This window comes from Buteo buteo, chromosome 5 (assembly GCF_964188355.1).
Source record: "Buteo buteo chromosome 5, bButBut1.hap1.1, whole genome shotgun sequence".
Taxonomy (NCBI): Eukaryota; Metazoa; Chordata; class Aves; order Accipitriformes; family Accipitridae; genus Buteo; species Buteo buteo.
The window spans coordinates 43,689,706-43,716,881 of NC_134175.1; the positions used below are offsets into that span (position 1 = coordinate 43,689,706).

Genomic DNA, 27,176 nt, shown 5'->3' on the forward strand with positions numbered 1-27,176 from the left:
TGACTTACAGTGTTGTGTAGCAGGAATGTCAGCAAGTACTCTAAGAACTGCTGCTGTCTGTTCTCATTCCACATCTTGGGAAGGTTTAATTCTGCTTTGTAACCTGAAGCCCAGGGAACATATTCTTTAAGGCCAATTTGGGAAGCCCCTTTTGTTCCGTGAACTGAGACTTAAAATGGAAGGTGTGGTATCAATCTGTTTTTTTACACTACTTTGAGGTCACATCTTTGGCTCTATGCATGTATTTATGTCCATCCAACTGCAGGACATCAGTTGGTTGTAGAGTCAAAGCAGCAATCTAGAAATGAAAGCCTTACATCCTAGCAGTTAGTATCATGGCCATTTCTTAACACTACCCCCAAAGCAAATAAACCTGGTTTTGCAGAAAGCAGACTTGAATCTTGCACAGCAACTTTGTTTTCTAGAGTGCTGAATGAGACAGCTACTTAAACGCAGACATCTGATTGTAGATAGCTCTTTAAGCCAGCCGGCTGGCATGCAGCAGCAGCAGCTGAAGCTAGCTAATTGCAGATCAGATATGGGAAACAGATAAGAGTAACTAACCAGCTGAACAGCAGCCGTAGTGGTTCCTCCAGTGCTGAGGTTTCTAAAGCTAAAGCAGATTATCTTTCTAGGAGGACTGCAGTAGTGCCACTTTAAGCCTTTGAAAGGTTCCAGTAATACTATGGCTTGTAATATATGATCCTCCTGACTGGCCACACAAAACGGTTATTTTTAGTCTTTGATTATGAAAGTCCTGCTGCACTAAAAAACCTCATGCAGAAATTCTGCAAAACTGATGCTGCTTATTAAGGCACAATAAACAGATAAAAGAAAACTATCCTAGTGTAATGAATCTCGTTCCTCAAACCTGAGGCACAGTCCACAGATCCCGCTTGCTCAGTGCCTGAAATTTTGAGCTCAAGGATGTAACACCAGACTTTTGTTGCTGATTGTAGCAGGTCATGCAGCTGCACTGGCTATCTTGGAGAGACTGGAGGAAATATATTGCATAGAGGTGCTGAAGCAAGTGCATCCCCCTAAAGATTTAACTGAGTTTGATATATCACTTTGTAAGTAAATCCCTGAAGAGCAAGAAACCAATTGCACTGTTAAAAGCCTTGTATTATAAAACAGAAGGAGTGAGAGAACTGTACCTGCAGAGGTTAATCTTCAGCACAGGAATTTAAATGAACTCATTAAAATCAACTTACAAATTAGCTCATTAAAATGCAGCACCGCAGATCCAGAAGTTGGTTGATCTGGCATGCCACTTCTAGAACAAATTGATAGTATTAAAATTCCCTTTTTCTTTCCAGTCCCATAAAACCTCATCTGGAACTCCCTCTTCCTGAACTCTGTATCAACAGCACCTTTTATTAGTGAATTAAGCTTTTTTGATCCTGTGCTACACATGCTGTGTAATATCACTAGTCTCTTGTACCAAAACATATGTCTGTACACACTTGTGCCCTCCAACATGCACAACAACTCTGGAGTTGAGGCCCTGGCACCATGGGTCTCAGCAATGATCATTTTCACTTACTATGTTGATAAAGAGACTCTACCAGCTGCTGGCTATAGTGGGTTTTATTTCCTAGTGGTTAAATTCTAGATAATCACACTACTACCGCCATTAAAGTAATGGTATTGTTTAGGGGGAGGAGAGGAAAAAAGACTCAAACAAGTTCTGATATAATTATATAGACGTGTTCAGAATATCTTTTATATAAGTACAGATGCCAGTGATTAAAACTGGCCTTACTCTTACAGCTTTTCAGTTGGTTCTTACATATCCCAGAGGCACATAGTAGGCAATGCAGAAAATAAAAATATAAAGAATTTACATTCCAGCTATATATTCTGCATTAATATATATATGTGTGTGTGTACATATATACAGAGAGAGAGAGAAACTCCAAGTACAAAACCAGTTAATTGGTAAATTTTAAGCTAACCTCACTGAACCCCCTATCCACATAAAAAAATGCGTAGGGAAAAGATAATTGAAACATTCCTCAAACTACTTTTCAGCATTCCAGAATCAGAAGAAATTACTCAGACTCTTGTGTCAAAGGTTTTAAGGACCAGATGCCTACAGAAGGGACCATCTGAAATGTTGTTCTGCATTTATAGGAATTGGTTTCAGTCTTTAAAGGGGATGGTGACTGGCTGGACAGTATGTTGGCACAGGCGTTACCTGGAGACACTTGCCTAGCCTTTTTTTAGATGCTGTGGAGCTGCAGTAGCTGTGGGGATTTTGAGCTGGCTTGTCTGTCCTTCTGGGCTTGTGTCCATATGAAAAGTACCATGCTGACTCACTAATGGAGCCAGCTCCTCAGGTAGGTCCGGGTGCCTGACTCTGCTTCTGCTCATGAAACCTGTCACTTTGCCGTCGATGGGAAAGGGTGTGTGGGCATGAAAGTCATGTAAACAAAGCAAAGGTGCAAACCTTACTTCTGCTGGGCAGAAAGGTGAGTCTTTAACCTTGCAGCAACTCACAATAAAACCACACCTTTCCCCTTGAAGACAAAGCCTGCAAGCCTGTGTAATGTTCTTTCCCTGCCTCTTAATCCTTTTTTTTTCTTTTGTTACTAGGCAGTAGTCTTGCCTGACCTAAAGATATGAAAAGAAGCTTAGGTGGGAAAAAGAGGCATTGGAGTACACTATTGTAACCAGAAAACATGTAAACTGGTGCTTTTATGTTGACTTTGCTTGATAAAGAAATGGAAGAGAAGACTAAAAGAACAGGCTTGCTGAATCCAGTTTTCCCTCGAGGATGAGTTAAACTGGAGTAGGTGGAATTATACTCAGGTGAAACTGTTCAAATCCATGTGGAAACTTGATCTACTATTCAACCACAAATAAATAGTGCTGGGTAATCAATCTGCTTGGTGAGTGATTTGATCAGGTGCTGATTTGGGCTAGGTTGCAGAGGTGCATTGGGAAACCTGAATAACCACAGCTTTCTGAAGGGGACAGTGGGAAAGAATGGTACCTTCCCTGTGTTGCCAAAAAAACCACACACACAAAAAAATCAGCTGATTGTGAAATCTAGGCATTTCCCTCATGCTGATTTCTTTCCATTCAGTGAAAAGAAGTGGCGTTTGGAAACTTCACTGTAAGCCTTAGGCAAGAACTGAAATCCCTCAATATCATCACTGGCACCGTGAGCAATAATATTTGGAGAATATTACTCATTGTAGTTATTTGAGGCTAAACAGGGAATTGTTAAGTTTCTCTGTGTAGAAAACATCCAGGTTACAGAAGCAATGTTGGCTTGTAGAAGGGCTTATGCGCTCCAAAGTTTATAATTTCCACCCCCCATTTATATTAACTGGTCTAGTAACAAGTACTTTCATATTAACTGGTCTAGTAACAAGTACTTTCTTGTCCCACAAACTGTACCTCATTTGATGCTGACAGCTGTTTTTGAAAGCAACACTGAACAATGAATGGTGTTTTAACTGTAAGAAAATGAGACTATTCTAGCCATGTCCTTGTATCTGACGTTACTGAGGTAGTCTTCTTGTGTCATCCTGATTGCTTGCTTTTAAATGAACTTTTGTGAATGGCTGTCCATTCTCTGTTTGGCGATTTGGATGTCCAAAACCTAAAGAATTATTCTGATAAAGAGCAAGAGCTTGAAGGGATAGAAAGTGACAGGTGGAAAATGAAATTAGGACAGAAATCTTCATTGCCCTGTACCTTGTCCAAAGCGGGTGTGAAGTCAGAAGAGCATTTGGTACCTGCTTTGTGATCTAGCAAGTGACTTTTTAAGTTGCAAAGCAATGAAGGACTGTGCTCAAAACGTACAATTGCTGTATTTTCATGTTGTGGTCAAGACTCACTGATCAATTTGCAAGACCATTTGAAGCTGCTGTTTTGTCTGCATAAATGGGCATGTTCAGGTGACAGTGATTTCTAAAAGCTTCACCTTATTTGACGTAAGGCCAGCTGGAAGGCCTTGGTTTTCTCCATCTAATTTTGTGAAGCAGCAGGTCTTTCCAATAATTATTTTTGCTCTATTTCCATCAAATATTGCTTGAAACTTTGGTTTAGTAAAACAGAGAACATGCAGCAGCAGCACTGGTCATCTCAGAGCCAGCGGTGGAGACCAGATGTGTGTTGTTAGGGACATCTATCTCTTCAAATGCTTTTATACTGCTTGAAAAGGTGCTTTATTTCTATAGTATATAAACATGCACCAGGCACAGCTTACCAGACCAGAAGTGCTGTCTGTATTTGAGAGAACAGGGATACTTGGACTTGCTGTTAGGTTTGGGTGCTTTTAGTAAAATCTGCAGACTCTACATGATGTGGATATTGCTGTTCTTACTTGTCCATTGAGTTCACTGAGGAGACCAAAACCAGGGACAATTCATCTTTCTAAACCTCACTGCCTTGACTGATCCAGACACTCAAGAGGCAGGATATCTTTGCTGTCATAAACCCCAGAAAATCTGTGCTACTTCGTATTTAAAAAAAAAAAAAAGGCATTGGAATTTATGAGAGCAGCTAGGGAAGCAACCGAGAAGTACTGGTCCAGGGAGCCTGCCAGCCAGCACCTCAAGTGACTGAGCTGACTAACAGAGTCCATCAGTTTCCCAGGTATATTAGTGCTGCTAGCTCAGCTTTCACAGTCATTTTTAAGGCAATAATTGTCCTAGCAAATCAGCAATACAATTTAACTACTACTGTCTAAACCAGTTTCGTGGTCATCCATTTTCTAAAGTCACCAAATTTTATTATTTACCCACAATACAATTATACCAAAACATACATATATTTAAGAAAAAGAAACACCTTTATAGAAATGTTGATAGTGCTTTGAAATCCTCTGTCACAGCCGGGGCTCTGTTAGACATTGCTAGAGGTCTCCCCGCTTGAATATTCCCCTGTTGCACTGGGCAGGACAAACTTCACGTATCTTCCCTTCTCCCAGCCCCTCCTGATTCGGAGAAGTCTTTGCTGGATGCAGGGCAAACTGAAGATGACTTTTGCTAGGATCACAGTACATGGGACGAGCAGCGTGAGGGTGTAGGTGGGAGGCAGGTAGAACTTGTACTGGTTCTCATCGAAGGCCCTTGACCATCCATATGTGAGTGTGTGCAGAGTGCTGATTACCAAGGCAATAAATCCCAGGGTGGACTAAAAGGAAGAGAAACACACGCCGGTTAGCAGAGGACCTTGTGCCTGGCTATTTTCCTATATTTTTTTACACTGTTTTGTAAGTGTACATAGCACAGAGAAAGCAATGAGTATTCCTGCGTTTCTTGGACAGAATAAAACGTGACTGAAAGCCTTTCCTAGGTAGCGTGCCAGACTGCATTTTTCTTTTTCTAATCAGAGGTTAAGTGTGATATTAGAAACTCAGCAGGAGCTTCCCAGAAGATGCTGCCAACTCGGCTGAGAGGTGGGCTCCTGCCTCTGTGCGAAGCAGCAGCCCCCAGCCCCTGCCGAGCACGTAACCGCGGGCAGCTCACCAACGCTCCTCCCGAGCCGCAGGGGCCAGCTCCGCTGCCTGCTGGTCCGTGGCTGGCAAGAGGCTGCTGACCGGTGAAGCATCAGCATCGTGGCTCTGGACCAGCAGTTGGCACCGTCAGAAGTCGGTGAAGCTGTAGCTTCACGCAGAACAAAGACACCTTCGGGTAACTGCTGTCATCTACAGGAAAATGAGATTGTGGAGACAGAAGTGCTCTGTTCTGAGGTGAGCAACAGCCCTGAAGGGTTTCCTCCTCTCTCCTAGAGATCTGTGTTGGTTCGTGAGCCAGACCGTCAGGCTTTACGATGGGCTAATTCCTTGAAATGGGGAGTCAAGAGCCCTTTATCCACTCAGGGAGGCAGTAAGAACTCAGGCCCTATTCTGCAGGCAAGAACTTCCCCCATTTTCAGCTGAGATCACGGCTCCCAAGCACCCACAGACACAACATTTTGCCCGAATATTTCCAGCTCCCTCTGAGGGTTGCTCTCAAGAGGGGTTTTAAGCTGGTCCCCTCACCAGTGGTTTCCAGCCAGCATCAGAGGTGGTGGCTCCCGAGTTTGCCAGCTCCCGCTGCCCACTGGCACTCAGCAAGAGCCGGGGGCTCGCTCCCAAAGGCATCTCAAGTACAAGCCTCTGCTGCTGTATTTTCAAAGAAAAGCACGAGTGTAGCATATTGCTCTGCTGCCCTACTTTGAATCCTCGGTCTAAGCTTGCAATAACAACCAAATTTCAAGATGCCTAGACAGGGAAAATTTTGCTGCTGATGTCCCTAACTTAGGGAAGGAAACCTTTACAAGTCAAAATATCTGGCTTGGTGCAGCTAGTCAAGAGATCAGCAAGAAACACAGTCTTCCTGAAGGTATGCCCAGAGAAGAGGACACAGCAGGGAAATAAGGGGCCAGGGCAAGACAGGAGGAAGTCGGTGACATTCTCTCTTGGAAAAAATAATCTCAGCTGGAAAACTACTCAATTCAAAGCATCCCTTCCTATTTTTGATTGCTGGGAAACTATTTAAAAACCCAGACAACTTTAAAAAATTTACCATATTGTTACCAACAAACTAGACCAAGATTCCTCTAAGTTTCAGAGCTAATAATTTAGGCAGCTGAGAGGACTGGGCAGGGAAGGGAAGGAGAGCTCTAAAACATGCTACCAGATCTAGGTACTTCACTTTTACAGCACCTATCAGGCAAGTCATGTGGGTGTCACCAAGTCCTGCCAAGATTTCACCCGTATGACCCCCTGCCAAGGTAGGGTCTTCTCTGTGTTACAGCTGAGCATTACTCGAGGTTGTGCCACGAGTCAGGAGCAGACCTGTGAAATGAACCTCAGTCCTGCATGCATCCCCGCACCCGTCCTTTCTTCCAGGAACAGCCGTCCTTCTTACCAGAAGCCATGTCCGATTCCTATACCAAAGTGGTAACAAGCAGCAAACCTGAACAGGGTCAAGATTGGTTTCACTTGGAAAATTAAGGAGGAGTTTGCTGCACTATGCCATGATCACAGTTGAACCTAACAGCGGGACCTGACGCATAGCTCACCTATTATTTATCGACTCTGAGCTTCTCTCCAACAGGCAAAAAAATCCCTGGGTGGCAAAAGGTTGGACGTACCAGCTTGAGACTCATCGGGCAGAGCAGAGATGTAAAGCGGGGCAGGGGGAAAAGGGGACAGAGTGAAGTCCAAGGGCAGCAGATACTTTCTGCCCTGGGCAGAGGGTGCTTTCAGAGTCAGCCCCAGCAGGGCTGTATGCAGGGCGGAGATGTCGGAGCTGGAGATAATTAGTTTGTTCCTCTACAGTTTCTCTTTCAACTGCTGCTGGTACTGGGAGAGAGTAGGAGTGCAAATTAATAGGACAAAAGGTGACAAACCATCACAGGCGCTCAGTGACCCACCTTTGTGTGCGGACAGCGGGGCACATGAAACAAAAAAGCTAATTGGCAAAAAAACGCGTGGATAAACCGCCGGTGGCTGGAAACAGCGCTGGCAGTTCCTCAGACAGCAGCAATGGGGTGATCCGCTCGTCAGACAAATGAGGGGCTGTCTGGTGAGAGCAGGGGGTGTCTGGGGGGGTCCCAATGCTGCTGCTGGCCCCCTGGCTGCACCCACCAGACAAGCTGTCAGCTGGGTACAGGTTGGTCTGTAAGTGCACAAAACCCAAAAGTTTTGCTGATCGCAGCTTGGCTCGGTATATACAGCTCAATATAATATGTACTCAGTATAGGACAATGCAGAGCCTGCTGAGCGCCCTACGGGGGCTGATTTGCCAACGTGCTTAGCCCTGATATCACACTGAGTTTTGAAGCTGTGCTCTCGTTTATCCTCTCAGTGGAGTTTCTGGCTATGAAACGTTTTTTGTTTTAAACAGTGGCAGGGTTTTCTTTTGCACTGTCATAGCATGGGGAACGTGGTGCTACCATCCATGTAAGGTGTTACAGCCCTCTGAAAGATGGCTGTATGAAGATGGTAACTTCCTAATGCAGTCTTTGCATATATTTTCTGTTCTGTACTAACTCTTATATCTCCCCCGTCTCGTGGTGGTGTTTGCAAGGCTCCCTGTAATACATCAGCAAAGGCGATTCAGTCGCATGTGGCTCATTTAGAAATGTCTGGGCAGCGCGCAAAGCAAATAGCCCCTTCCTGACCTAAATATGTTTCTGACTTCTGCTGCCGTCAGTCCCGTGAAGTCATTAGTTCCATGGAAGCGGCTCTGGCTCACACTTCATTGACAGGAGGGTTAGAAAAGGTCTGATGACACATTCTTTATATCTTGTGATACCTGAGCTAAGAAAGAAACCAGGTCAATTCAACCTTCAAATTCCAGGAGGACTTCTCAGGATGGGAAGGTAAAGGCAATCATACACATTTTTACTTCTCAGCCAATTAGAGTTGATTTGTAAATCACTGGGGAACATTAAAAATGTCTACTAAAAGTTGAATTACATAGGAATCACTCCTGTTATCCAGTGTCTAGATCCTGCACATTCAGTTAATCAAAACTGGACATACAGGGGAACTGTGTATTCAACTTAACTATAATTTCAATTTGTATATGTGCAGGAACTACTACAAAAATTAACTGGTTTTTTCCTAAAACCTTAGCAACAATCCAAATATAGGATTTTTGGCCCATCAGGGAACAGATATGTATTTTAAGAGTGTGGCAGTATCCCATGACATTAATACAGATGCACACACTGCTGCTGGAAAATGTCAGACTTGGGAAGCTCTGGGTAAGGAGGGGACTAAAGTGGCTCCTGAATTTGTAACAAGCCCCAGCCCTTTCCCAAATGTGGCTTTTGATACAGCGACTCTCAGACACACCAGCCAGTTCAACTGAGCTGGCAATGAATTGCTGCATTTTCTGGGAGACGTCTGACTAGGGCGGCTGTGCTCTGCATTTTCCCTCTCTTTCACTTTTCCCAGGCATGGGAAGCCACGATGCCCCTGACGCGCTGTAAAAGGGTCAAGTGCTAGACATCTTGACCATTTGAGAAAGCAGCCTCACACTTCACCCCTTGTATTTACATTGTGCCGCTGTGCATTAATTCAGGGAGGATCACATTGTGCTATGTGAATGTTAACCTCGGGAGCCTGGGAGCAGTAGCTGTACCTGCTCTTAATTTCCTCAAGAAAGGCATCACCAACTTATTGAAGAGCAAATCATTTAAAAGAGTCCTCATTAAAAAAAAAAACCAACCAAAACCGGAAGCTAACATACTAAGAGATCTGTAACCTGCTCTTTTTACATGATATTTCCACAGTAGGACACAAATACCAGCTGAGCCTCTCCTGCACGTGACCAGCTGGGAGCTCGTGTCACACTGTCACGCTTTATCCCATGCGGACAGAAATAGGTGTGAGTATCTTTCCATGAACTAAGCCAGCCAGTTCCCGTGCGGGGCAGCCAAGAGCTATTTTGGAGCCGACCATCACGTATTTGTCTGGCCCCAGCGCCGCCGATATACCCTTAGAAAGATGTGGGAAGGGGTCCCAAAGGGCAGATGCGACAGTTGTGTTACATGGACTGGTAGGAGACGGCAGCAGTGCCTGCCGTGACAACGTATATAGTACATGACATAACGCCAGCACCCTCCAGGAGAGCTGCCAGGCTGCCTGGGGAGCCAAAGGGAAATGCAAGGGGGTTTGAAGCTTCCTTCCAGGCTGCAGGGAGATAATTCCCTTCGTTTGGGATTCCTGGTATGAGATGCCTAAGCCAGGATCAATTTACCCAACATCCCAGCGGCTGCAGCCCTGCCCCGAGACATGGTGGCGAGAACTAATATGCTCCCATTGTCCGATCTGAAAGCGAGGTTTAACGCTGGGTCTCCCTTCTCCCCGAGGGACAATCTCTTGGGGTCAAGCTCTCCTGGTGAGGCTCTTCTACTCAGTGTAAATAATTACTTACTAGTCCAGCAAGAGAAGAAAAGACAAACTGACTTGCTCATTTGGTGATCGGGGCACTTGCGGGGGAAGCGGGGGAGCAGGCTTCAAACTCCTGCTCTGATGAATATTGAATTATTTATATGCTGCTGAAGAGCTTCAACAGGAGAGGCTGGGTGGTAAGATATTCACCTCCACATCCCCGAACGCTGCCCTCCCCTTTCGAAGGGTTAGACGTGTACCAGTGTGATGCATGGGGAGGGTCTGCGGGGAAGATGCAGGGGGATGGGGTCCCACAGGGGCTCACGCGTGTTGGGGCGCCCCGTGGGTCACTGCAGCCGGACTCGAAGCCTGGTGCATGCTAAGCAGCGGCGATGTAGGATACACAAGTAACAAGGGGGTTCAGGGCTGTGGGATACAGTAATGACGTGGTGAGTGGAATTTGGCCTCAAAATCAGCTCTAATGTGCAGGGAATACTTGAAGGTTCATTCCCTGCTGTCCCCGTTCGTTAGCCCTAAGCCTGGCTCCAAGCGCATCCCTGAGAACGCTGCAGCCCCCGAGGTCGGGGTTTGTGAATGTCCCACATGGTAGACTCGGGTCACTAGGGGAATTTGGCCCTTGGTGCTTGGACATGGCTGCAAGGGGGAAGAAGGCTCCTAAACCACTGAATGACTTTGGAGAGAGAAAAACTATATTCCTAATTCACTTTTTAGAATCAGACGTCGACTTTTGATTGAAATTATACCCAGTTCTCTGTGCTTCTTGGGCTCTAGCATTACAGACCAGTCTAAGCCTTTTTGAACCTGTCTATTGAATATTTGGGTGCATGCAAGCTCTGCTAAACCTGACCTTCCCCTGCACTGTCCTCCCAGGTGCTTTCCTTTTCAGAAGCTCACTCTCCCTGAAACGCAAGGGCAGATCTGTGTCCCGCAGCCAGCTGTCTCCGTGGCAGCTTTGCCTGCCTTCCACAGCCTGGTGCAAACTCCCCGCATCGTCCCCGAGACGTCGTGGATGCTGCAAACTCCCCGCAGCAGCTCCGACGTGTCGTGCACGACTGACACACGACCGGCTCCAAGGGGGATCTTGCCCACAGAAGCGAACAACCCTGCCCTCTCTAAACGACCCCAAGGCTTTCTGCCTTTCTACCTTGTGTGACTTGAGGAGTTTTTTAGCTGCGAACGGCCCTGCTGCTCCCGGGCACCAATTGAGGGGGGAAAGGACTCTGCAGAGGGGTGTCACGCAGGCAAAGCCCAGGCTGGATTTTTTCTCAGGATCTGTAACTAATGCTGCTAAATGCAGGGTGAGAAAGAATCTCAGCCAAGACGTTAAAGACTCCCTCCTGCAAAGCCTGCCGCTAATCCTCACGTGGATGCCCATGACACATTACATTTTCCCTTCCCCCTGAGACAGCAGGACCCTCCACGGACCGGGTGAGCCCTGCGTGGGAGCAGCACAGCCCTCCGGGACACACCACATCCCGCTGCCCAGCCATCGCCGCTCGGTGTCACCTCCCGGGCAGGGGGTCCATGGCTCTGGGGTGCACGGGGAGGTGTGGAGTGGCAGGGTTTGCCCCGACACCGGTGCGCAGCTTGCAATTGCCGTGCCGGAGCAGGGATGCGCTGGGACGGCAGGTCAACCTCTGCCCTCTGTGGTCTGCGCGAGGGCCTGACTCTGACTGCAAAATCACCCTCTGGCATCGGCAAATGTCAACTTTACCTGAATGAAACTGAATTCCCTCCAGTTGAGAGAGTTTGCGATGGATGGAAGTGAAGTGATGGCAAGTAACGACAGCAAGCCCAGGGCAATTATTCCAACAGAGATATAAATCTCCATCCTCCAGACTTCCTCCTCTACCCAGATATTCATCTTCTTCTCCACAGCCTGGTATGACAATGAAGGTTTGTTAAAACGGGGCGCTTAGGAATAGAGGAACTGAATTTTAGCTGTATTTGTTCTGGTTCTGGAAGCAGGTTTCCTGGATGAACACTGGGTCCTATTCACACCTTCAGCACTATTTGCCTATGTGGGAGGTGTGGAAATGCTCTTTTATCCCACTGCCATTTGGCCAAAGCTAGATCTGATTTGAAGACTGCTGGGAAGAACTGCTGAATGCTCCCAGCTCCCGCAGCCCGTAACCACAGCAGCAAGCCCCAAAGTCACATTTGGAAAGATAATTAGAATGAGAAGTCAGTTTAAAGCCATGAAAACAAATACAGATGCTTGAATATGCAGTAGTCTCCTAATAACCTTTGTTTTAAGTGCATTTAGGGGGGAAATTGTTCATGCTAATGGAAGGGAAGATGGGTTTTATGCTGCATGGCAAAGAGGAACATTTAGAACTGTCCTCTTTAGCCCATTAAATGGGTTTAATTTACTAAACAAAGATGTTGCTAGAAAACAGGAGGTAGAGGGGAAATGAACACAGGATGCTTGCCTGAGATTAATGTGCGACTGTGGCAATCGAGAAGGACCTGCTCAAGACTGGAGCTGAGAGGCTGGGGATATTGTCTGATGGTTGCTCTGAACAGGCGCTGCTGCCGAAACCAGCCATCCTGCTCCCCTCTGCGCCCGCGGCCCCTTCCCTCCACTCTGTTGGGACAAGCGTTCGGAAACGCTCGGGTGAATATCCCAGCGCAGGAAGCAGACTGGTTGCGGGGCGACTCCTTGATCGGGTTCCCCACTCAACTGCACAAAGTTTGTGCCATCCCAGGAGGGAGCGGGGTGGAACAGCGAGAAGCCAGGGGCCGGAGAAGGGCAGAGTCACGTTTTCCCATGGCACTGCCGAGTTAGAGAGCTGGCTGAATTGCCTGAAGGTAGCAATCTCACACTGGATAAACACTGCTGAGGGTCTCTAAGGCAATAAAGTCCTTTTCCATTTCCTCGTTCTCTTAGACTATGAGCAGTTCTTCACCATCATTTTGTTAAAACACCTGGAGGCACATTGTGATGAGGACACACCTTCTGCAAAACAGCCCCCTCCAAGTTACGACTTGGTTACTCCAGCAGGCACCTACTGTGAACGGCAGTGTGAGCAAACAGGGATCTCCCAAAATCTAGGGAGAAAAGGTGAGGGGAACTCCACTCCCTCCACCACTGGATTTCTCCCCTCCTAGCATTTTTCTTGCCTCTGCCCTCATCTCAGACACGGCAGGTGCCAGGCAAGGCTGGTTTCAAAGGCTTGTCTGTGCTTCTGGGGAGCAATGGCACAGGGGAGTTTGATCCTAGCCCTGGCAGTAAATACATGGGCAACACCCTGCGTTTACGGGTTCTCGGTGCGGAAGGGTGCACGCCTGGTATGGGGATGGAGCACAGCTGCCCCGTGGAGGAAGCGCTCGTACGGATAACAGCTTATTCCCACTGTCCCGCAGTTGCTTTGGAAAATGAATGCAAAAGCCAAGGTATTAAGCCCGCTACCCAACATCTGGATGTGTGTAGAAGATTAGTACAGGTGCTGACCTGAGGAGTAGCCGCATTACCTGCTTGACGGCCGTCTCGATTAACTGGTAGCGGTGGGAGCGGCGCATGGGCAGGCAGAGGCTGTACATGGCGTGCAAAGCCGCGCAGAAGAAGCTGAGGAGACCAATCTGCTTTCGGTGCTGGAGCCACTGGTCGAGCCAATCTGGAAAGCGCCTGTATTTGGTGCCATAGTAGAGCTGCGAGCAGGCTGCCAGCACCCCGGGCAGGTAGACGAGAGACAGCATGACGTAGGCCACGCAAGGCAGCGTCGTGTTGACCACCTCGATGGGGATCTTGTACAACTTGTTCTTCTGCTCCCTGATGTAAGGGTGGATGACCTGCCGGATCAGGTTGTAAGTGAAGAAGCAAAGAAAGAGCCCCAGAGCCAAAAAGATGGGGATTTTCCAGGCTGGCAAGAGGTGCAGGGGAATGTTCTCGATCTCACGGGCTGACGACATGCAGCCCATGTCCACAGGAGTGAATCCCATGACTTGAGCAATTTCTGCTATGGTGCGCTTGGCTTCTTGGTTATTTGAGCAAATCAGAACCTGCAACGAACAGAAAGATACAGGCATGGCAGAGAGATCAGGCTGCTGGGAACGAGTGCGTTGGGAGGGATGCTGTGCTAAAGGGAGCCTGCGTTATTCCACTGAGCATCGTGTTTCCTGGCAGGCTTTCTGACGGGGATTTACCATGGCTGCCAAAGACCTCTCTCCTGGACAAGTTTCCTTTCATGTGTGCACCACCAGTTTGTTTTACTGGCTGTATTTAGCTAAACAGACAATTAAATAATACTTTTCACTTAGGCAGAGGCTCCAAGGACTACAAAGTGTGAAGTAAGTGAGGGTACTTCATTTCTGAGCAAAGAAATGCAGAAGCTATGGGGTGGTCTCTGAATGCCATGGCCAGCACTCAGACCCCTTCTCCTGGAGCCTAAGGCCATTTGCTGATGCTGCCAGACCTCTGCTGCTGAAACAGTTGGGATTTGGCCCTTGTCAGAAGAAAACAATACCTGCTTATTTCCATCCCTGGCACCGGACTGCAGCGTCCACGCAGAAACCACGTTAAAACCCTTGACCACGGTGCAGGCTGGGAAGAGGGAAGCCAAGTACTCGGCGTTGGATTCTTTGTGATGGTTGATCTCGATGTTGTTACTCACATCCACCAGGATCTTGCCCACCAGCACGTCAGCCAGGTCACAGAGGGTGGAGTAATGTTCCCTGAAAACCGCCACAAAGATGACATCTGTCTTCTTCACTGCCTCAGCCTGGAAGGTGACTTCTGCTGCGGAAGGGAAGAGGCCGGCTTTTCGCTTGGGGTTGCGGCTGCCGACCACCACCTTGAACCCGGAGCACACCAGGCGGATGGCCAACGACCGCGCGAAGTCCCCGCTCCCCAGCACCCCGATGGTGCGGCTGGCCGCCGGCGTGATGCTGGGGTCATCCTCCATGCTCCGATGGCCCAGGAGGGGTTTGGCCATGTCTCCTCTGGACATCCTGGCAGGAAAAACAAGGGGAAATGCAAGTTCATTGTGAAGCTCTCACAGAGACCCCGACCACAGCAGCGGTCGTGGCGAAAAATGCCACTTCGGCCACTTGAACAGAAGCGCATGTGGTTTTGGTCCCAGTAGCCCAGGACCCATCTGCCAAACCCACCAGCAAGCGTGCAGTTATGTATAAGCACCATTGGAGGGGGACAAAACACCACGCTGGGTTGGAAGGCAAAGAGTCTTAGGAAGGTTTCCCCGGTTTGTGAGATCCAACAGCTGCTGGATGCACTCATCCATCCTTTGCTGTTCTTCATGCTGACATCTCACACTGCAAAGCCAGAGCAATGCTAACAGCGACCAGGACCAGCAACTCTCAGACCCCCACGGAGCTACCAGGCATCTTCTGAAACGCCCAGGGCCAGGGGTCCATGGGGATCCCCGAGCCTACAGCTGGAAAAGCCAGAGGGGTGCTTCTGATTTGCAGGAGCACAATCAAGGCAAGGAGTTTAAGATTAAATGAAAGTGTCCTAAAAGTGGTAAACGAAGACAGTTGCAGCCTTTGCCTGTTCCAATATTTGGGTCTGGCAAGCACTGTTTGCTTCAGCTCTTCAATGAGTAATGAGAACTTACTCGTGACATTTAAAAAATATATTAAAACATGATGGGATTTGCTCATGAAAGATCTTGATGAGCTTTACAAACCTTAATGAATTTTGCCCTGTAACACTCTGCTCTCCGTAACAGATTAGATATTGAGGCCACGGAGAGGTTTTAAGCAGATCAATAAATTCACAGGCAGCACACCACTCGGCCCTGGAGGTCAGAAGAAACTCAGGCAGGGAACTGCCAGGCTGCTCACCGGCTGTGCCGCCGCGCCTCAAATCTGCCTCCCGACTTAAGGAATGGCAAATTTACCCTTAAGGAATGGCAGATTCCTTAAGGGCAGATTTTTAAAGGGCCCAGGAGGTGGCGCAGGGAACTTATACACCAGGACATCTGGCTTTTGTATTGGGCGCACCGGTGAGATTATAATAAAGACCATAATTAACAAACTCATGATGTACTGGGGACTGAGACAACTTGGTTTTGGCAAAGTTCATTCGGCAAAGTAAGGTCTTGCCTTATAGCTAGTCAAGTTCTTTCAAAGTGAAGGTGACCAGTCTGATGGGGTGACCTGGTCCCTGGTGCAGGCTGTGTTTTTCATCGGCTTTTGGAAATGTCCTTCACCCAAGGCTTTTCTGGGATTGGCGCAGTAGTGGTGCAAAGGGGAAGAGCACTTCTGCATGAATAGTTACCAATGGGAAACAAAGGGTAAGAAGAAAGAAATAGTTTTCATAATGGGAATAGGTTATCAAGGGATTTCCCTGAGGATCTGTGTTGTTCAATGTGCTCATAAGTGGTCTGGGAAAGGGAGTAAATATCAAGAAGATGGAGCTTGTGCATGATGATCATTTCGGACAGTCACTCTGTATTGTGAAGAATCTGCAGAAGGATCTCCTCATTCAAAGTGCCTCAGCACCGAAATTCACTAATGACACATGGCAAGAGCTGCCTATGGGCATAAACCCCCCTAACTATATATGTACACTTTAATGAGCTGTACATTTGTTAAAACCACTCAGAAAAATGATCTGAGGGTCACATTACTCTGAAAATACCAGCTCGGTGCTCCCCGGCAGGCACACATCAAACAGAACCTGAGTTGCTGGGGGAGAAGCTCTCTCACACAGCAACCACGATCTCTCAGCCCTGCTCCTCATGGAAAGCCTCCAAAACACGTTCAGCAGATGGACCTTGAAACTGTAATTCACTGTCCTGGATATAAAAAAATCACGGCTTCAGTGACAATACTGTCTCTATGGCAGAGGTCTGTCTGCTCTCCCCATCTCTCCCCAAGCCCATCTTGTCCCAGAGACCAAAGAAGCGTGTTCACGTGGAAAACGTGCTCTCAGGAAGAAACAAGTGCCAAAGAAAGGCATGCTGATTTCTCCCCTTTAATAACACCTTTCCTCTGCTGCCCACATATCACGTAGACTTTCTTTCATGCTCTAGGTGAGTAAGAGAGTCCTGTTAAACATGGAATAACTCATACTTCACTCTGAAGGTTTCTGCTTCTGTTCCAGACTTGCAGAAGGGTTTGTGTGCCGCAAGGCTGATTTGGTGATGCTGGCTGTGTCAGCTGGGTTAACCCAGGCTGCTGCCTGTGCGCACACCCCTGCCTTAGGTATATTCCATGTGTATCACAGTCACTAGGATGTTTCATGCAGGAATTAGTGGGAAAGGCGTACAAAACAACACAGAAAACACTACTGTACCACTGTATAAATCCACAGATTGAACAGCACACTGCAGTTCTGCTCACTCCACTGCAAAAAAAAAGGGAATAAACTTAGAAAAGGGCCATAGGGAAAGACAGAGATGTCAAGGACTGTCAGCTTGGAAAAGAAACACATGGGTGAGGAGGTAGAAGGGAACACCCAGGATTTCTCAAGGTGAAGAGCAACCTCACGAGCGGAGCTCAGGTCAATGCGAATGCTGGAGAGCAATATGGAAACACCAGTCCTCTTTGTCCACAACCGGCTGTGCTGCAAAACCCCGAGTGTAAAGTAAAGCAGCTCTATCTGAAAAGATGTTGGCTTTTTTTCCTGGCCCCTTCTTATCGGGTGCTTTATCAAAAGCTCACTGCTTTCCTTCTTAGAAACCTTCTTGCTTCACCTAAATTTATTCATGGCCAGAACTATTTGTTCTAGGGCCAATGCTATTGTTCAGCCTAATGAGCTTGCTTTCGTCTTCCCCCCCCTGCCCCTTTTCCACCACCTGTACGCACAAAATGTTATCCCGAAATAGAGAGAGGCATCTCTGGCTCTCAGCCAAGGGGAGAGAAATCAACATCCAGGGTGACAAAGCGGTTGTTACCCGCAGACTCATTTTATAATCAATCTAAAGCACCTCAGAAGCTCTCTCCGTGCTCCTACAGGGACGTGAATTTTGCTGCAAGCAAATTTTCTTGTAGTGTGTTTTCTCTGTCCTGTAACTGCCACTGAACATGTAGAGAGATGTTAGCAATGTTTGGAGATAAACAGCTTTGCTGTCTCCAGTTATTTTGATTAAAAAGGATGACAACTACATGGCCTTTGAAGTCAGCAGAATAGTTAAAAAGTAAGAAGCCTCAAAATCTTTTCTGTGGGTTTGGGTGTGATTATTTCAGTCGTGCCCTGACTGTTGGGGCTTTGGAGCAGGACCCGTCGCTGCTGCACAGCCCTCGGTGGGACGGCGGCTCGGTCCCCCCGGCCGGCTGCTGTCTGCCACCGCGGTCACGTCGCTGTCGCTGCCACGCACCGAAATCCTCCCGAGGAACGAGGAGAAAATCCCTCTTGCAGCGTAAACACATTTTGCCGAGAAAAACGCTGTGGTCTCTGCCTAACAGATGCCTGGAAATGGAGTGTCTGATTAGGTGACAGTTTTTTTCACTTCTGTATCTCTGCGGAGCACGCAGACCACCCCCCTCTCCCCTCGTCCCTGACTTACCATGTCCGCGCTGCTTTTTCTGCACCTATGGACAATGTGTTCCCTGCTTAAAACTCTCCTTCCCAAAGCTAATTCTTCACGGCAAGGTCAACCCATCCAAACCCAAGTCAGTGCCAAGCACCGTGGCCAGGATGCTACGGAGTCACTCGGAGGCAGAGGAGGCCAAGAGTGAATACCACGGCATTCGGACACATCTTTAGTGTGCTGCAGCCTTAGATAAACCTTATTTATTGATCTTCCCTATCAAGGAAACTGCACCCCTGCTGAGTTATGACACGTGCAATTCAAGGAGATCGGTTTCTTACCAGGGAAGCTACAAGATGATTTAAAGCACAGCCCGGTGGAAGTAAACTACCTTCAATCCTAACCAGGAAGCAGCTCCCTAATTAAAATACCTAATACAATGTAAAGCTGCCCTTCAGCTAGACTATTAATGACACCCTTATATCACTGCGTGGGGATGCTATGTCCAGCTCTAGCACGCTTGTTCCTCTGTGCAGTTCACGACTGCATTGCAATTACTGCTATTATTTGCAGGACAATTGCAGCGATGGGCAATGAGCAAGACGGGGAACTCCGCTCTGCCAGGCACCCTACCAAAACTGGCTGGAAGGTACTCCTGCCCCAAAGAATGGGATGAGACAGACAAAAACTGGGTGAAATGAAGCAGTCAAATCTCTGTTGCCGAGGCAGAGGGAGAGAGGGGCTCTCACAGAAGAAAAACATGGATAATTCGATGTATTTTGCACTTGAGGCTTGGCAGAGGCTGTTAGCTTAGGCTCAGTGCCAGGCAAACAAGGTTTTTCTGCCTCTCCGCCCACACGGAGCAGCCTCGCTCAGGTTTTGCAGCAGGACTGCCGTTCTGGATGGAGCTGGGCTGCAGGAGCCCACTCAGGTGTCTCTGAGCTCACAGCAGAGTCAACCTGCCACGCAGATCATCCCCCACCGTTAATGGGGAGCCGGCTCAGTCGTTATCCTCTTTCGACAGACGTGGGGGACTGAGATACTAATGATAACGGGACTCCAGCGAGTTTGCCTGGGAAGACCCAGATATCCTTGACCACGTCTTTAACAACGAGACCATCTTTTCAGGCCCCTTTCAATTCCTCTGGTACAGGAGGATAGCCTAGCTGGTTCCCGTAACTCGCAGTCTGGAGGTGTTTGATTTGCAAACCCTGAAGAAGGATGGACCTGTGGTGGCAAGGCACGAACTCCACTTCAGTTCTGGCCAGAAAAATCAAGACCTGTTTCACTGCCTTGGTATTCAGATTTATCAGATAAAAGACAACTTAGTTTTACAGTAACTCTAATAAAAAAGTAATGTCTTAAACATATTGCTGAGTCAAACTGTGCCGAAGAACAGGGCAGCAATCTCATAAGAAGCTCCAAGTAATGGTCCTGTCCAGTGCAACCGAACCGGTTCCTGTTTGCACAAAAGCTCATCTCTCAGCTCAGCCTCACATACAGAGTCCGAGCCAGCAGTCCCTTGGCTAAAACAACTGCTTTTGTGTCTTGTCCTGAGGTCAGGTTTTGTTTAGACTGACCACAACTGAGTCTCATGTAATTGTGGATTCAACACGGTGCAGGTCATCACAGAGCATGCTCTGTGCTTCGGCTTCTGCGCTGGGTGTTATTAGAGATAAAGCACATGATTATTATCTACATCCCCTAATGAGCATGTGAGTTGAAAGACCAGCAAGCCACAGGAGGAATCAAGTGATGTAGCAGAGCCCTTGGTCAAGTCATTGCAGAGGAATGTCCCACTTTCTGCACCGGGACGGTCCCTTTGGATTCTGCCAGCTCCACGGAGCATGGTCCCACAAACACACACCCCGGAGGGACAGGGGTGATCTCTGCCCCCAGGGGCCTTTCAATCTACAGGGAGGGACCTTTGAACCATGAAGCTGAAGCCCTACAGCTTCTGTTTGCAGAGCCCCAGCCGTGCTTGCTGGCATCTCCTGCTGCATTAACCCTCGAGAAGCCCCAGAGAGGAGCATTCAGCACCTGAAGTCTCCGTTCAGATCTTGCTGTGAGCAGAAATACTCACGTTTTGGCTACAGCCATTTTGCTACCAGGGAAAAGAAAACATTTAAGTCTCTTTCCCACACCCGGAGCGTCCCTCCGAGGAGCACAGCGAAGCCAGTACCATGTACCTGTTGGGACTGGAACAGATTTAATTAAGAAAAGGGCTTATCCAAAGCCGCTTTAACCCCGGCTCTGGTCCACATTTCAGACCTTTCAGTCCTGCCCAGGCTGACTGGAAATAACCCCTCTGCTCTGCAGGCGAGGGAAGGAAGGGGCGAAACCAGGCTTGCTGTCCCTTTCCCTCTTTCTCCTTCCAAAGCAGAGTTAACTCTCCAACGGCGCAAACCAGGAACTGGCAAAGGGAATAAATCACCTTCGGTATTACTTCAGCCAGAAAAGCCATGTTGCAAACCTACCTGGGACGCCAGCCAGGCCATCAGGATGAGGAAACACCAGGAGCCGGGTTCCCCCCGCAGCCGTCCTTCGGCCCCTTCGTCCGTGTCCACGGGGCACACGGGGCAGGGAGCGCTGATGGGCAACGGGGGGCTCCTCACCCTGCGGCTGTACTGACGGGCTGGGGAGGTGGGACAGGGACCTGCCCTGGGGGAGATGGTCCTACCCCCGGCAGGCACCCCTGGGTGCTGAGGCTGACCCCTGCGACATGGTGGGCACAGACCTGCTGTGGGCTCCTGGGGTTGCTGTGACCCCAAACCTGCTGTGGGGCCTGCGGGGCTGCTTGACCCCAAACCTGCCGTGGGCTCCTGGGGTTGCTGTGACCCCAAACCTGCCGTGGGCTCCTGGGGTTGCTGTGACCCCAGACTTGCCACGGACTCCTGGGGTCGCTGCATGTCCCCCTGCCACCACTCTCCACCCCACTGCACTTTGCATTCACAGGTCCTCGTCCCTCCTCCTGCCCCAGGGCAGGTGTTTATTTGATTATCTCATTTATCAGGCGTTTATCTGTTAAAACCGCTTCCATAAGCTCCTGCAGAGCCCAGCTTTCTCCCCTCTGTCTCTCGATCCAATTAACCTCACCGCTTCCTGTTTTACCCCCAAAGGACACGGCAGATGATTTGCCCTCTCCTTCTCTGCAGACACATTCTGCATTTTGAGAACAGGTTTCACATCTCCCTTCGGTTTTTCCTGCACGAATGAAACCCAACTTTCCTCAGAGCTGTTATTTGCTGAGAGTCCGACCACTCAGCCTCTCTTCCTCGCTCTCATTTTTCTTGGAGGACGCACACAACTGCATTTTCCAATCGAGCCCCTAAAAGGCACCGGCCAGAGCAGAGACATCGCTTCCCCAATGTGCCACTTCTCTTTCCACACCCCAGCAGCCTGTTTGCTTTTGCACAACTGCGTGACACTGTTGACTCACGGACCACGGTGCCCATCACCCCATCCTCTGGTTCCCCACGGCCGCTGCCTGGCTGGTCACTCACCCGGTGTCCACACGGTCAGTTGGTCCTACCACACAGGGCACAACACGTGCCCTGGGTTTTTTAGACCAGCTTTCCAATTTGTCACAATCTTCAATTCTTAGCCTCTCCTCTAAAATGTTTCCAGTCCCTCCCAGCTCAGTGTCACCTACAAATTCAGTACGTGCCTCCCTACTCCATCACCCGCTAATGAAAACATGGGCTGACAGGCACTGACCCTCCCCACTCCGTACACCCTCCGGTTTAAACATTGATAAATATTGCGGATGTTGTTTTTGGAAGCCAGCGGTGAAGCCAAAGGCATGTCCCTGACCACGAGATGTTCTTCACCATGACCAAAATTCCAAAACATCTTTCAAAACAGGGGAAAGCAGAGGAGAGCGAGCTACCGGAATTTCTCACCGGGGCAAAATAGTCTCTTTTTCCCACACAAGCTCAGACATTTTGGTTACAGTTTTCCTATAGAAATACGTCAGCCGGTGGTCACTTCGCAGGCACAATTTCCCTTCCCAAGGTTAAATGGGCAACGTTAATGCTGAGCAGAAAAATCACCCGCCTACGATATGGAACTGGAAAATGAATTTTTGGCCTGTTCTTTTCATCAAAACTATGTACTTTTAAGCACAGTTACCAACAGGTTCTGCCATAGATAGCCCCAAACTCTCATCTCCCAAATTTGTCTCCAAAGGCAAGTGGCCCCCCTTTGCAGTACCACTTCTCTGCAGCAAAGTCCTCGTCTGAAGAGCTTCCTCTGCTCTTCTGCAAAAAGATTTTCCTGCCCGTGCCTGCTGTGTCGATAGAGAAACGAGAGAGGCCTGAGAAGGACCTGTCCTGTAATAAAACTTCATAAAATGGGAATCTGAAAGCCTGGGAAGCCCGGAGGTTTCATCGTGAGACCATGGAGAGCACAGACCTGAAGCAAGACGGGGTTTTGCTAGAACAGTGTGGATGCTGACATAGCACACAGGACTTTATCTGGCTGCTGTGTCTCGGAGTAAGAAGGTTATTTTCCCTTCTTATCATCTCACAGTTCTTAAGTGACATAAAGGGGTGGTTTACAACAACTCCAGGTGCCGTACTTATGTCTTATGTGGCTTCTCTTGGGGTCTTAATTCTCTTGCTGCTCTTACCAAGTTAATGACTATTTCACAGTGACTCACCCATTTCTGAGCCCTCCCCTCCCCGAAGTGCGGGGAGAGCGGGGAAGCAGCCAAAAGCCCAGATGGTGGAAGCTTCTCAGGTAGATCTAATAATGCCCTGCGGCCAGACACGATGGGAGGAGGTGCTCCTGCCTGAACCGAGATGGGGAAAATCTCTTCCGCTCTTCTCCGGGCAGTGCGTGCCATTCTGCTGGGAGCTCGAGGGCTTCGGAGATGGTGAGACCTGACTTCAGCAGTCACCACAGGGAGCTGGCAGGCTCCGACTGTTTAAAACCTCTTTATTTCATTCCAGGAAAGATGCAGAGGAATTGCACTGTGTGCGCATGAAAATATTTGGATTGGCTACTCCCATCCTGCAGTGCCTGTTAGAAGGGTCTCCAAGATCAGCACTCCCTCGCCTTTCTGATTTTGCCTCTCTCCCGGTGACTCAGAGGATGCACAGGACCACATGGGGGGAGAAGATGGCCTGGGAGGCAGCGTGGGGTGGAGGGAAGACACAACCGATGGCAGGGGCTCCTGCTGATCTCTGGCTTTCCTCCCTGGGAGCACAGGCATGGCACACAGCGCCCAGAGGTAGCTCTGAGCCAGCCCTGAATAAGCACAGCAGCGAAAACGGGGTGCTCTGCCCAGGAAAGGCAACGAAGCTCACGCAGGGCCACGTTCTGCCTCTTCTGCCTCTCCCAGCAGCTCCTGGGAAGCTACTGGGAGAGATGGGGCAAATGCAACCGGCTGTCCAGGTGGTCCTGTTCGGTGATCCAGATGGGTGGGAGATGGGTGGGAGAGAGATCCTTTCCACTGAAAGTCAGTCAACTTACTGCCCTGAGATGCTGGGACCCACAGCACTCTGCCTTCCCCTTCCCACCCTTCGTTGTTTGCCTGTGTCTGGCAGAAACGTGCCTTTGGTCCGACGTGCCGGAGAGCAGAGCCAGCTCGCTTCACCTTTTCCCTGGCACTGGCAGGGGTCTCGCTGGTCAGCCCAGGGAGGCGAATTCATCTGGTCCCTTCTCTTGAGGGACACTGAGCTACTAACGTCTTGGTGTATGTGTGCCATTCTGGCCATCTATTTTACATTTCTCTTTATTTTTCTTCATTCCTTCAAGCAGGTGATGAGACCAACCAGAAAGGAGGAAGAAGAGGGAGCGTTACTGACCTGGGAAGAGCTGGAGGAGAAGCAAGGGAAGGCAGCAGGCGGCTTCACCAGGAAAGGACCATGGAAGGACGATGACTTCACGCTGCCTTGTTAATATAGCACTTGTTTTGCCTAAGCACACTATATTCCTGGGGGCATTAACGCGTTTTTTAAAGCCAGTTCTACTGGAGCACTGCCTCCCACACCCACCTTTGGCAAGGACACCCTCGCAGTGAGAAGTTGATTTATTCTAAGTACCTGAAGCAATGCATGTTCGTATCTGTTAGTGCTTGCACATGGTCAGTAGTTGCTATCGGCATACTCTAGTGGTGGACACGTTATCTACAGACGCTGATTCTTGAAGCCTACGGTCTGTGGGGAGCTCTTAGGACATTTTTTCCAAAGACTACAGTGGTGTAGGCATATAACTAAATGGAAATGCATATGCAAGTGTTATCACAGTCAAGGCTTTAGAGAGACCCACTGAAAATCTGAGAACCTGGAAAAAGGATGGGAGTAATTTCTGTCTCAGTTCCTTAAACCCTGGGCAAAATTTTTGAAATGTTCAAATGATTTAGGCCCGGAAGTGCCTAAGGGCTTTTGGAAATGGGACGTAAGCTCCCACGTCACCGATGTGCTTTCAAAATGTTTTTTGCTTTCAGTTGAGCTACATTTCACTTAAACTTAGATGAAGATGGGAAGCTGCTTAAGCCACTGTAGGTCTGCAGGGAAAACTACCCTATGAATAAGCAGTAACTTAAAATTTGGAAAGAATTAGCATTTGCCTCCATCGTGGGTTTAACAAAAAGCTAATTCTAGTCAGTGATGGCAAACTTAGAGATAACAAACCGGTGGGTTTTAATTCTTGGTATGTGGTATCTCTTAACACAGCTGCCAGTGCCTTTCCCACCTCTTGATAGAGTAGGCCTGGCTGGCCTACTCCTTCCACCATCGGAAAAAACGTGTTTCCCCTGAATCTAAACCTGCTTCTATTTATGGGTGTGATGTTACAAGGCCACAGTCAAAGCATAGTTCCTAACAATAAAAAGCAAAACAAACCAAAAATAAAAAGCAAAGCAAACAAAAAAATTTCTTATGCTTTCAAAAAGCATGTTTTCCTGGGGTTTGGTGTGGTTTTTTTAAACAAGGACTTGTTGAGTCATCAATGTGTTCTTCTTTACAATTATGGAGGAAATCAAATATGCGCAGTGACTATGGGATCTTGTATTACTGTACATTTGTTTCATAGCAAATGTGATTTTAAAAGAGGAGAAAACTTAAGCTTGATGTAGTATTTAAATCTTGTTAGTCCTCCATCTCCTCAGCCCACAGGAGTATTGATGCTGTAGGCGATGGCCTTCCTCTCCCGCTGTCTCTCAGTTTTGGTTTCTTGCCACAGGAGGCAATTTTCCCTGAGTTAGTTTTATTTGGACTATAGCAAGGGAAATGATTTGGGGTCTTCAGTACCCGTCTATCCCCCGCTCGGCACAGGGGCTGCGGGCATTACAAACACAAACGCTCCCTGTTGTTCGGCAAAGGGGCCGTCGCAGCCCCGCGCACCCCCGGGCAGACGTTACACCCTGGCCGGGGTCTCAGGACAGGGACGGTCCCACCCCAGGTCACATCACCTGCGCGATGGTCCTACCACAAAGTCACCTCTCCAATTCCTTCACAGCTTTCCTCCTCTGTTACTCGGACACAGATGAGACGCTGGAGTCCCCCCCATAGAGCACCCAACCCTGGTATCTTTTATAAGCCCCTACGTCGGTACAGAAACCACACGGCCGCTCCCCGCTCGCCCCTGAGGGACCGTGGGCCCTAGCCAAGATTTTCCCCAAGATTTTTTATATCTCGGTGCTGATTTCTCCCCGCCTGGAAGAAGCCACTCATCTCCTCAAAGCATTTGGCGAGCTGAGAACGAAGAAGCGAACCCGCTCTCCGAGGGACACAACCCGACTTGTGCCCCCGCCGACACCTCACCCCCCACCGCGCTCCAGAGGACCGCACCGCCCGTCTGCGTCCGACAGCCCAAACCGCCCCGTTTCAGCCCGCTTTGTGCCCGGTGCCGGCGGAGTTTCCCGAACCCGCAGGGACGCGTCCGGCAGCCACGGCAAAGCGCTTCCAGCGGACACCCCTCCTCGCAGCCCCGGGGACGAGCATCCCGCCGCCCTCTCCCTAGGGATCACCCGGATTTGGGACACACCGGCCCCTCTCGCAAATTTCTAGCCGGGACCTGGCCCCGGCCCCAAACCCAACACTCGCCCCGAGGCGGCCACGGCCGAGACCGCCGCGGGGGCCGCTGTCACCGCCGGACCCCGCTGCCCGAGCCCCGGCGCGGAGCGGAGCGCGGGGCGGGTCCTGCCCCCTCTCCCCAGCCCCGCCGCGCCCCGACGCCGCAGGTTCGAGCCCCGCCACCGCCGCCACCCCCCCCCCCGCCCCCCATCGTGCGGCAGCCCCGCCGCGCCGCGTACGTCCCCGCAAGGGCGAATCCCGCTGTGCCCGTGTGTCCCCCCCCACCCCCCCCGCCGCGGTGCTCACCTCTGCGCGGCGGCGGGAGGGCGAGCGGAGCCGTCCGGGAGCGGTGAGGCGGGGAGCGGTGATGTCAGGCCGCGGGCTCCGCCCTCCTGCCCATGTCCCCGCCGGGCGGAACGGCACGGAACGGCACGGAACGGCACGGAACGGCACGGCTCACCCCATGGCCCAGCACGGCATGGCACGCCACGGCTTGGCATAACCCGGCCCGGCTCGGCACAGCCCGGCCCGGCCCGGTTCGGCACAGCCAGGCTCACCCCATGGCCCGGCACTGCCCGGCCCAGGGGCGAGGGTTTGGGAGCGGTGAACCCTCCAGCCCTGGCCCCGCTCCCCGCTGTTCCCCCCCCCCGGGTGGCGTTGCCACGCCGAGGTGAAATGCAGAGGGAGGGGAGGGCATCGCTCTGGGGGCTGCAGCAGACGTGGTGCCCGTTACGGGCAGGAGTCGAAGGCTAGACCTTAATTCTCTATTTATAAGTGCATTTCAGAGCCAGCCAGGGCTTCATTTTAATGGGAGGGTGCGGCTCGGTGCGCCGCTCTCCCTGCTATCAG

General features: G+C 49.6%; 2 protein-coding genes across 6 annotated transcripts in view; one reads left to right on the top strand and one right to left on the bottom strand.

The window, feature by feature from the left end:
- C5H2orf76 (chromosome 5 C2orf76 homolog) overlaps window positions 1-25,578 on the top strand; it is a 42,835-nt gene extending 17,257 nt beyond the window's left edge. Inside the window, exon 6 of the mRNA XM_075028864.1 lies at window positions 24,067-25,578. Coding sequence (XP_074884965.1) covers window positions 24,067-24,191 — 125 coding nt within the window. The 3' untranslated portion in view covers window positions 24,192-25,578. The remainder of the gene's footprint in view (window positions 1-24,066) is intronic.
- Window positions 1,648-26,760, bottom strand: STEAP3 (STEAP3 metalloreductase). Of its 5 annotated transcripts, none has more exons than XM_075028860.1 (6): window positions 26,634-26,678; window positions 17,130-17,180; window positions 14,338-14,821; window positions 13,346-13,873; window positions 11,586-11,750; window positions 1,651-5,151 (listed from the first exon to the last, which is right to left on the bottom strand). In XM_075028860.1, the coding sequence occupies exons 3-6, from the start codon at window positions 14,818-14,820 to the stop codon at window positions 4,861-4,863; spliced, it is 1,467 nt and encodes a 488-aa protein (XP_074884961.1). In that variant the 5' UTR covers window position 14,821; window positions 17,130-17,180; window positions 26,634-26,678; the 3' UTR covers window positions 1,651-4,860. The 5 variants fall into 5 exon arrangements, with proteins under 5 accessions (XP_074884964.1, XP_074884961.1, XP_074884962.1 ...); XM_075028861.1 differs by lacking the exon at window positions 26,634-26,678 and adding an exon at window positions 20,784-21,928; XM_075028862.1 differs by lacking the exons at window positions 17,130-17,180; window positions 26,634-26,678 and adding an exon at window positions 20,784-21,928.
- Window positions 26,761-27,176: the final 416 nt, after the last annotated feature.